Source organism: Phaseolus vulgaris, chromosome 7 (genome assembly GCF_051622355.1).
Source record: "Phaseolus vulgaris cultivar YP4 chromosome 7, ASM5162235v1, whole genome shotgun sequence".
Classification (NCBI taxonomy): Eukaryota; Viridiplantae; Streptophyta; class Magnoliopsida; order Fabales; family Fabaceae; genus Phaseolus; species Phaseolus vulgaris.
The window spans coordinates 38,568,185-38,578,966 of NC_143504.1; the positions used below are offsets into that span (position 1 = coordinate 38,568,185).

General features: G+C 43.2%; 1 protein-coding gene across 1 annotated transcript; it reads left to right on the forward strand.

The window, feature by feature from the left end:
• The first annotated feature begins 447 nt into the window (after positions 1-447).
• On the forward strand, positions 448-4,084 carry LOC137826491 (quillaic acid 3-O-glycosyltransferase CSL1). The gene is made up of 8 exons (XM_068632467.2): positions 448-1,207; positions 1,277-1,384; positions 1,699-1,821; positions 2,099-2,311; positions 2,404-2,503; positions 2,609-2,778; positions 2,868-3,215; positions 3,316-4,084. The coding sequence occupies exons 1-8, from the start codon at positions 602-604 to the stop codon at positions 3,871-3,873; spliced, it is 2,226 nt and encodes a 741-aa protein (XP_068488568.1). The 5' UTR covers positions 448-601; the 3' UTR covers positions 3,874-4,084.
• Positions 4,085-10,782: the final 6,698 nt, after the last annotated feature.

The following is a 10,782-nucleotide window of genomic DNA, read 5'->3' on the forward strand; positions in this document are numbered from 1 at the left end:
GACCATCATAACAAGGGCCCATGACCAACACTATAAATAAACCCTCTGCGGAAGCGTAGAGTACGCTTTAATCAATTACCAATATACACTCTTTACATACTTACTTGATCATCGGAGTACCTTTTTTAGGTCACCCCTAACCAAGCATCAACATTTGTGAAAGAAGACTCAAAGGAAGAAATTAGAGGATCACCAACACATCAGCAATTGTACAACAATCCCAAGTCCTATTTAGACCCTCTTTGCCTATACAGGTAAAATAATAAAATGAACAAGAAAGTAAGATAACTCATTGATTGAAATTGTCATTCTAATGGCTCCAATTATTTATAACATTATCCTTAATTCTAATGGCTCCAATTATTTATAACATTATCCTTAATAAATAAATGGGCAGGACATTTTTGACTTTTTCCATGAATTCCCATCAGTCTCACTTATAACATTATTACCGGAAGAAAACAAACAACTTTTGATTACGTCTTGTGCCAGAATGACTAAGTGTTCAAGGTTGTGATGATTTGATTTCTATCCGATATTTCAATGAACTAGAAGAATAAATATATATAAACCTTTAAACCATTGGAAGGAAGGAAGAAAGATGGGGGAGACTCTTCCTCTCAGTCTTAGCCATGTCAACAAGTCTTTGGTTCTCACCAATAGACTATACATGCTCCTCCATTTTACTGCTCTTTCTTTCTTGGTTTATTATAGGCTGTGTTTCTTCTTTCAGGATCCACAGACCCGAGAACCCCCTTTGTTCCCTTGGCTTCTTGTTTTTGCCTCTGAAATCATTCTCTCCTTCATTTGGATTCTTCATCAAGCTTTTCGTTGGCACCCCATTTCCAGAACTGTGTTTCCTGAAAGATTACCTCAAGATGACAATCTCCCTCTCCTAGATGTCTTCATATGCACTGCAGACCCCACTAAGGAACCCACTTTGGACGTAATGAACACTTTGTTATCGGCCATGGCACTGGATTACCCACCAGAGAAGCTGCATCTGTATGTTTCTGATGATGGGGGTTCACCTGTCACCTTGAATGCCATGAAGGAGGCTTGGAAATTTGCAAGTTGGTGGCTTCCTTTCTGCACAAGATACAAAATAGAATGTAGGTGCCCCAAGGCTTACTTTTCTATTTCAGAGAATGAAGGTGGTGATTTTGATGGGAGCTTTGAGTTTCATGCAGATAAGAAAATGATCAAGGTGGGTTCTGAGTGAGATGAAGTTAATTTTCTCTGAAATTTTGTATAATTGATAGTCAAGTTTCTGCAGGAAAAATATGAGGATTTTGAAGAAGACATAAAAAGGGTAAAAGAAAACCAGGACAACTCTGGAGATATTACTGGCAAAATAGGTCAAAATCATCCACCTATTATAGAGGTATAAATCTGTTATCCACAGCATTACTCTTTGGTGAAAGATCTGAAAATGGACTTATTTGAAGTTTAATTAGCTCATTTATCTCTGATTCAAAATTTATATGTTAGGCTTAATTAGTGCTTGAATCAGAAGCTATCAAAATTGATTTATCCCTATTTTAGGTATATACAGATATATGGCTAATTTTCTATGAGCAGCATGGTGTTCAGTGATATTACAGAAAAAATCATGTTTGCATGACACCTGGTTAACTATTTAATTTTCATGAGAAAATCCAATTACCCAACTTATCAAATTAACACTCATGATGGCAGGTGATACAGGAGAATAGCAGCTGTGAAATAGAGCAAGTGAAATTGCCCTTCCTTGTCTATGTTTCCCGTGAGAAAAAGCCTTCTCATCCCCACCATTTCAAAGCAGGGGCCCTCAATGCCCTTGTAAGATTCCCTGCATCTCTCTCTCTCTCTCTGTAGTGTTATTAAAGGAATTATCTAGGGACAAAATTATGCGACTCGACCTATTGGAACGAGGTGAATAGTACCTTACATGAGCGAAAATCTTGACAGTCACTGATACAATTTACAAAAACTGACAAACAAATATCTGAAGATTCTATTAAATAAAACATGGGTATACAGTGACCATTCACAAACAGCTTTACAGATTTCTAATAAGCTATTTGAATGCTTATAAAATATGTATATATTCCTGCAGTATCGAGTCTCTGCTGTGATAAGCAATGCTCCGTACATTCTAGTGCTGGATTGTGACATGTTCTGCAATAGCCCAGCTTCAGCACGCCAAGCATTGTGTTTCCACCTTAATCCCGAGACATCTCCTTCACTTGCTTTTGTCCAATTTCCTCAGAAATATCACAATATAAGCAAGAACGACATATATGACAGTCAGCACAGATCAGCATACAAAGTAGGATATCAGACAAAATTCTAAGTTTTGATATCATTGTGTAGAATCTATATCTTCAAAACAACGTTGTATCTAACCAAGCTTTTACCTAGGTTCTATGGCAAGGTATGGATGGGCTCATGGGACCGGTATTGTCTGGCACAGGCTTCTATATAAAAAGGGAATCACTATATGGAAATTACAAAATCAAAGGTGTGCAGCATGATGATTTGTTTATTGAAATTTGGTCATTTGGGATGAACATGTACATACATAGGTACATACTGCATACTGATACAATTTTGTTTTGAATGTTAGACACTGACCTTGAACTCCAACAATATGTTGGCACATCCAATGAGTTCATCAAATCCTTAAACCAAAAGGGCACTGCAGATTCAGTCACTGTTGGACGTACATTCCCTGAAGAAGAGACTTTGCTATTGGCTTCTTGTAATTACGAAATTGGAACTAAATGGGGTAAAGAGGTATGACTATATTTTATAATCCATGCATATTACTGAATTCATCTATCTAGCATAAACAATGCACTTCTTTTTTCGGAGTATGCTTCCAGGTTGGCTTCCTGTATGGTACTGTATGTGAAGATTTTCACACCGGATTCATATTGAATTGCAAGGGTTGGAATTCAGTGTTATGCGATCCACCACAGCCACAGTTTCTAGGAAATAGTACCACTAATTTGAATGATTTACTAGTTCAAGGCACCAGATGGTTCTGTGGACTGTTTGATATTGGTTTAAGCAGGTTGTGCCCTCTTATATTTGGGCCTTTAAGGATGTCTCTACTTCAGAGTCTTTGTTATGCAGAACTGACATATTTCCCTCTCTATTGCTTGCCCCTTTGGTGTTTAGCAATTGTCCCTCAGCTTTGTCTACTAAATGGAATTCCCTTGTACCCCAAGGTAACAATTAAATGTTCTCCTATGCCTTTTTTTTTCCCTGAATTCATTACATCAGTTTTCAAATATTGAAACAGCTCTCATGATTTTACTTTTGTGTCAGGTCTCAGACCCCTTTTTCTTCATTTTTCTGTTTATCCCTCTATCAGCTCTCACCAAGCACTTAGTTGAAGTCCTCTCAACTGGAGGAACATTCAGGAAATGGATAAATGAACAAAGGATATGGATGATTGAATCAATCACATCTCATCTATATGGATGTTTGGATGCTCTACTGAAGAAATGTGGTTTGAAAGAGGCTAGTTTCTTGCCAACCAATAAAGTTGAGGATGAGGAACAGACTAGGCTTTACCAAATGGACAAATATGATTTTAGAACATCAAACATGTTTCTGGTCCCAATGGTTGCAGTCATCACCATCAACATATCTTGCTTCATAGGGGGAATCTACAAAGTGTTATCAGTGGGAAATTGGGACCAGATGTTCATACAGCTTTTCCTTACGGCTTATATCATTGTTGTCAACTATCCAATAATTGAAGGGCTTGTGATAAGGAAAGATGTAGGACGCATTTATCCCTCACTAGCTCTCCTTCTAACATCAAATATCTTGGCCACAACCATCACTTGCACACTTTATTCTGTACTAAGGAAAGTATAAAGACCACTTCTGTGTGCCCAATAACATTCATCCACCTTTGTTTTTAGAGTACAGAAATGCTACTTAATGGAGAATATGACTGCATTGTAACAGTCTAACATGATGTTGTTGGATGAAATAAAGTGATGGAGACTCTACTGATATAATCTCCCATATATTATAAGTTTTGAATTCACACTTTTAAATATAACATCTCTTTCTCTTGTTGATACATAACTTTATCATTATTCAGATTTTAATTTATTTTATTAAAAATCATGTCTTTAAATCTCATCTTTCTCAAAAAAAAAAAAAGTTACTAGAACAGTGTTAGCATGTCCTCTCCATCCAACTTACAAAACACAGAAAATGGAAAACTAAAACTGGTTAGCTAATTGATTGGGTTGAAAATACCAGCTAATCAACTCGTTGATAAATATAGAACGAAGTAGCATCAGTCCATGTAATAAACAAGCATCAACAAACGTTTTTTAAATAATATGTTTAATACAAGTAAAATTTATAGAAATCATAAACTTTTGTGAGTCTCAGTTCTGATTCATCAAATTTGTAATTTTTTATAAATTTTAAAAGTATTAAAGAGACTATTGTTAACACTCTTCTTAATTACTATGAATTTTCTTTTTATTATTTTTCCATTTCAAATTTTAACTAGTTATACTCTCAAATCAATTCCTTCTAATTCTTTTTGGAAATACTCCTCTTTTATATTTTGCATATATAAATTATGGCCTACGTTACTAGTCACTATTTTTTTTCAATGTACGTTTGTATTTTTTCAATGTTTCATTTGCTCTCGAGTAAACAATCAATTTTCATTCCTTCTTTCTATCGAGAGTATTATTGGTCCAATATCCATATGTTAGTTTATCTTTCTGTTTTAAATTAAATAAAACTCTATTTCTCAGGGTAGAACTAGTTTAGCAGTTAACAATTCTTTAGGTGGGTAGAACTAGTTTAGCAGTTAGCAATTTTTTAGGTGTGCATATGTGTGTATAGGTGTACGTGTCCTACTTTGTAACCATATGTACTAGAATTAGTTTTTAACAGTTTTTCATGTAAAGAGCTTATAAAAGTCTGGTTGCTTCAATTGAATAAACATGCAGTATTTTCACTTTCAATCAGATATACTACACAAGTACTATTTTAAGTTTTATAACAATTGGTATCAGAGCTCCATAAGGGCTTGATAAGGTGTGAACGGGAGTGAAAGGAGTGTGGGTTTTGGGATATAGTGTGAGTGCATAAGCAGAGAAAAAAAAAGATGTATGGGTTAGAGAAATTTGTTCAATCGGTCATCCCGAAATTTGATGGTCATTATGGGTTTTGATCCATGACCACGGAGAATTTCTTACGCAGCAAGGAGATGTGGCAGATTATTGAAGATGGGATACCTCTGCTAGGTTCCCCCCACTAAATACCAAGGTCAAGCGAGCTTAGCTCCAAGCCTTGAGACGTGAGTTGGAATTACTCACCATGAAAGATGTAGAAACCATTGATGAGTATCTGGGACGCACTCTTAGTATTGTCAATAAGATGAAGTCAAATGGAGAGGTGATGGACTAAAGTACTGTGGTTAGTAAAATATTCATATCACTCACCCCAAAGTTCAACTATGTTATGTGTTCTATAGAGGAATACAATGATTTGAGTAAGTTGAGCCTTGATGAACTCCATGAAAGCTTAATGGTTCATGAGTAGCGAATGCAGGACTCTTAATTTGATGAACAAGTGCTGAAAATTACTCATGACAATAGATCAGAAACAAGTCGTGGATACAGTTGAGGAGGTGGTGGTCGTGGTCGTGGAAGAGGTCGTGGAAGACAATCACTAAATAAATCACTCATAGAATGTTTTCGGTGTCACATACTAGGACACTTCCAATACGAGTGCCCTCAAGTGGTGTACCGTCCCGTCCCCGGGCGTTGACCAAAGTCAAAGTCAAAGTCAAAGTCAACATATGGTGGGACCCCTCAAGGGCCCCAAGGGAAGAAAGTCAACAGGTTGACCGCTTAAGGCGTCGCCAAGATGAGGCGTCGCCAGGTTAAGGCATCGACGGTGTCACCCCCCAATACCCATGGGTAGGAAGACCGTGGAGGGGGCGACACCGCGAGAGGCCTCAGTACCTCAGGACAGTAATAAAGAGAAGAGAAAGGTGGCTTCAAGGCCATAGTTCTAGTACCAATAGGGGGTAACCTGACTCGTGAAGTACCCACACCACCGCTGGGAGACCCCTGGGACAGATACGACCCATGAGAGGGCCATGCCCAGGGGAGAACCACGTGCATGGTACGAGAGAAAGGTAGATACACTCCGAGGGCGAGTGACTAGAGGTTGGGGCGCATGAGTTGGCACCTAGAAAGTCACCCCTTGCGCCAGATGCACTCCGAGAAGGAGGACTTGCACGATGTATTATCCCTAAGTTGGGTTACGACGCTGTAAGGCCATCCACGAAGAGTAGCGATCAAGTCAGAAGAATACGTGGCAGTAAGCACTGAAACATCAATGTTTTCCTGAAAGTTCGTTAAGGTACGCATTAATTTTGTTTACGTTTCGAACGCTTTAAAGCACTTTTGTACCGACCAGGTCATCGGGTGTGATGACGTGTCCAGCACGTGACTATGTGGGGCGTGCTCAGCAGAACACGTGGATAAGAGAAAGACTAATGGTTCAGAAGTAAGCATAGTCACCGCTCGTGGAAGTGGCATTCTGCAGTGTACATAGTCGGTTGTCGCCGGGTTTGTGTGTCATCGACGTATTAGATAATGGAAGATCAGGTGGTCTGGCATCGCCGCAAGAAGCACATCGCCGGACTTCCCAGTAAACTCAGTTGTAGCTGATTGGGGGTTCGGGCGAGGAAGTTCAAGCATGTGAGTTCAGTAAAGATGATCATTACGTCAGCATGAGGAGCGAAGGTTAAATGAGTTGGAGTAAACAGTTTGCTCCTCGACAACAGGATTCCCAGAGTGGACGTTCGTCGATGGCGAGTTCCTCTCAGTTAGAACGTGCATGGCGTGGCGAAGAGGAAGGTGGCACCTGCGACAAGTAGTATCACAGAGATGGTGTACTTTGTTGCATCCGATACTCGCCTTGTCAGGTGGCGTTCCAGAGCGTGTTGCATGCTAGGTTACACCTTGAGTAGGAGACTTGGTCGCACAACTGCATGCTACGTAGGAATGGCGCTCAAGTTACCCCAACCCAGATGACGACACGTGTAGGGTTGGATGCTACCTGTTGCTCCAACCCAGATGATGACACGTGTAGGGTTGGATGCTACATAGAAGTGACACTCAAGTTACCCCCGCCAGATGATGACACGTGTAGGGCTGGGTGCTACCTGCTACCACAGCCCAGATGATGACACGTGCAGGGTTGGATGCGAGCCATGAGTCCAAAGCGTAACTGCCTGGAGAGAGAAAAAACCTAGCTATAAAGGTAAACTTAACAGAATTTGCAGAGGTATGTTTTCATTACGGCTCATTGTTTTGGGTTGAGTGCACTTTAGTACGGTTCTACAGAGTATAGTTTTCTCTCAGTATTTGGGTGTTCTTGTTACTGACTTGAGCGTCGGAGCGCCACCGGCCGCAGAGGCGCCATCTTGTGTTTTCAGGTTCTCAGAGCAACTATCTGTGGTGTGGACTTGAAGGGCACGTGGTGTCAAGTTGGTGAGGAAGATCGTGACGAGGCAACGCTCTTGCACTAGGTCAACCGGCAGGATCATCTGGCGCCCACCGTGGGGCCGTATAAAAGGTGATTCCCAACCACAGTTCGAGTTTGTTGAAGTTTTGGTGTTTTCTGTTCGACTGCTTGCTGTCGCAGTCGGTTTTTGGAGTTTTCACTGTTCGTTTGGAGTTTCTTTGAGTTGCTGAGTTTGCTGAGGAAGGATGAGGACAACGCGGTCCAGTTCAGTCGCGCCGTCAAACGAAGAGGACGCTGTGTCTATGACGCAGGTGATGGAGATGATGAGGACGTTGTAGGAGAACGTAGCTGCATCGCGTTCTGAACAAGAAAGAATGCACGAGGCGCTGGTGGCCTCACAGTCTAGGAATGAAGAGCTCAACAGAATCAACGAAGAGCTGCGTAAAGCTCTTCAAGGACGGGAGGAGCGTGCGATTGGGGACAGATCTGCACCCCCATCCCCACCGCATAGCTTTCCCATGCCGTTTTCTCAAGAGATCATGGACACGGTGGTCCCTGCAAATACGATAGTGATGAAAGCATCTTTCACCGAAGTGGAGGACCCTGAGGCTCACCTCACAGCGTTTCACACTCAGATGATGCTCTCATGAGGGTCAGACGCGGTCTACTGCAAGGTGTTCATGAGCACTCTCAGTGGAACAACACTGGACTGGTTCTTCAGTTTACCTACTGGCCACATTACCACGTTTCAACAGTTTTCCAAGATGTTTGTTGAGCAGTACATAGTGAACAAGGCACCGTTTTTGGTGTCTTACGATCTGTTCGACGTGAGGCAGTACCAAGGGGAGTCCTTGAAGGATTTCTTGAACAGATTCGGAGCTCAGATAGTCCGCTTGCCAGACAAGGATGAAGAAATGTTTGTACATGCCTTCAAAAAGGGCGTGTTGCCTGGGCCCTTTAGTGAATCGCTTATCAGGAGTCACCCCGCCACGTTCGCTGAAATTCGGCGATGTTCCGTGGCTCACATCGCCGCTGAGAGCGAAGTCTCCGAGAAAAGGGGAAATGTGGCCCCAGCTAAGCCCCGCGCTCAGACAAGGATCCAGCCACAGAGGGTGATGGAGGCCGCGACAGGGAAGAAGGTTCAAAGGGTGCATCATCCTTACGATCCAAAGAAGAGCAAGGCAAAGGGTCCAGGGCGGCCTAGAGAGCCCAATCGCCGCCAAGGTATGAGTTCGTGATGGGGTTGGTTAACCTGATCGCCATCCCGAACATTGCTGCCAGGCTCAAAGCGCCTGAAAAGACGACAGATAAGGTGTTGGGACCGAAACCGGACGCGTGGTGTGAGTTCCACAAGAGCTTTGGCCACTCTATCAACTCGTGTTTGGCTTTGGGATACCAACTCGCCGAGTTGGTCAAATGTGGGTTCTTGAAGGATTACTTGCTGGAGAAGCAAGTGGGCCAATCATCAGGCTCACAATCGGCAGGCAGTGAGGGACAGCAGCACAAAGTACCCATCCACGGCGAGATCCACACCATAGCTGGTGGATTCTCGGGTGGTGGGTGTACTGCATCGCAGCGAAAGAAGTATGCAAGGTCTGTGATGTCAATGGAGGTCTTTGAGGATAACTCACCTGATGTGGACATCACGTTCACCAAAGAAGACCTTAGGGATGTCGTGCCTCATGACAATGACCCTATTGTAATCTCGCTTGTTACGGCGGGAAGGACAGTCCTTCGGGTGCTGGTCGATCAAGGAAGCTCGACAGATGTGATGTTTTGGCCGACTTTTGAAAAGTTACAGTTATCCGCTGACCAGCTGAGGCCATATGGGGGCTGCTTGTACGGTTTTGTCGGTGATCAAGTGGAGGTCAGGGGGTACATTGAGTTAAGGACGACGTTCACAGATGGCTTGGCCTCGCGCACAGAGAAGATCAGGTACCTTGTCGTGAACGCTCCATCGACATACAACATCATGTTGGGAAGGCCAACGCTCAACAGGACAGGAGTTGTGCCTTCAACAAGGCACATGAAGGTCAAGCTACCATCAATGGAAGGGATGATTATCACCATCTGTTCTGACCAAAAGGAGGCGAAGAAGTGCTATGAAAACAGCCTCAAGAACAAGAGATCTGTATGCCACGTAACCACAACGCCGCCCCTTAGTGTGGGGCCTGAGCAGGAAAACCGGCGAGTTGTGGATATAGCGTTGGAGGTGGCCGTCGAGGGAGATGTGCCAATGGAGGATATCGAGGCGAGGTCCGAGAGCGCCGCTCGGGTGGAGGAAGAGAGAAACTGCCCGGAGACCGCCAGGGAGTTTGGTATTGCGAGAGCGCTGATCGCCAGCGAGAAGAGGCCTCAGCCGGTGGAAGAGTGGCTTGAGAAGAAGATCAACGGCAAGACGTTTAAACTGGGGAAAACCTTAGACAGCGAGACACAAGACCAGATCGCCAAGGTGATAAGTAGACACCTGGATGCATTTGCGTGGTCTGCTTCAGACACGCCGGGGATTGACCCTGATTTCTTGTGCCATCATTTAGCAATGGATCCCCAGGTCAGGCCAATCCGCCAGAGAAGGAGAAAGTTCAACGAGGAAAAGAGACAGGCGATCAAGGACGAAACGCAGAAACTCCTTGCAGCAGGCCATATCAGGGAGATCCAATATCCAGAATGGCTCGCCAACGTCGTTCTGGTCAAGAAGAGCAGTGGGAAATGGCTGATGTGTGTTGACTTCACAGATCTGAATAAGGCCTGTCCAAAGGATTCTTATCCTTTGCCAAGTATAGATGCCCTGGTAGACAATGTGTCAAGGTGTAAGTTGCTCAGCTTCTTGGATGCCTTCTCAGGATACAACCAGATTAAAATGCATCCCATGGATGAGGAGAAGACTGCTTTCATGACGGAAAGGTCATGCTATTGCTACAAGGTGATTCCTTTCGGGCTGAAGAATGCGAGGGCCACGTACCAGAGGCTAATGGACAAGGTGCTCGCCCCTATGCTCGGGAGGAATGTGCAGGCATATGTTCACGACATGGTCGCAACATCTCTGGAAAAGAGCAAGCACGTCACTGATCTGGAAGAGTTGTTCGTTACAATAGCCAAGTACAAGCTGAAACTAAATCCTGATAAGTGTATTTTCGGCGTGGAGGCAGGAAAATTTCTGGGATTTCTCTTGTCGGAGAGGGGAATCGAGGCAAACCCCGACAAATGTGTCGCCATTCTGGCGATGAGGAGTCTTGCCACTGTAAAGGAGGTGCAGCAGCTCACAGGCCA

Coding starts and splice junctions, on each gene's coding strand:
- LOC137826491 (XM_068632467.2), top strand. CDS start 602: ATGGGGGAGACTCTTCCTCTCAGTCTTAGCCATGTCAACAAGTCTTTG. Junction 1,208..1,276: donor CAGATAAGAAAATGATCAAG/GTGGGTTCTGAG, acceptor AAGTTTCTGCAG/GAAAAATATGAGGATTTTGA. Junction 1,822..2,098: donor CAGGGGCCCTCAATGCCCTT/GTAAGATTCCCT, acceptor ATATTCCTGCAG/TATCGAGTCTCTGCTGTGAT.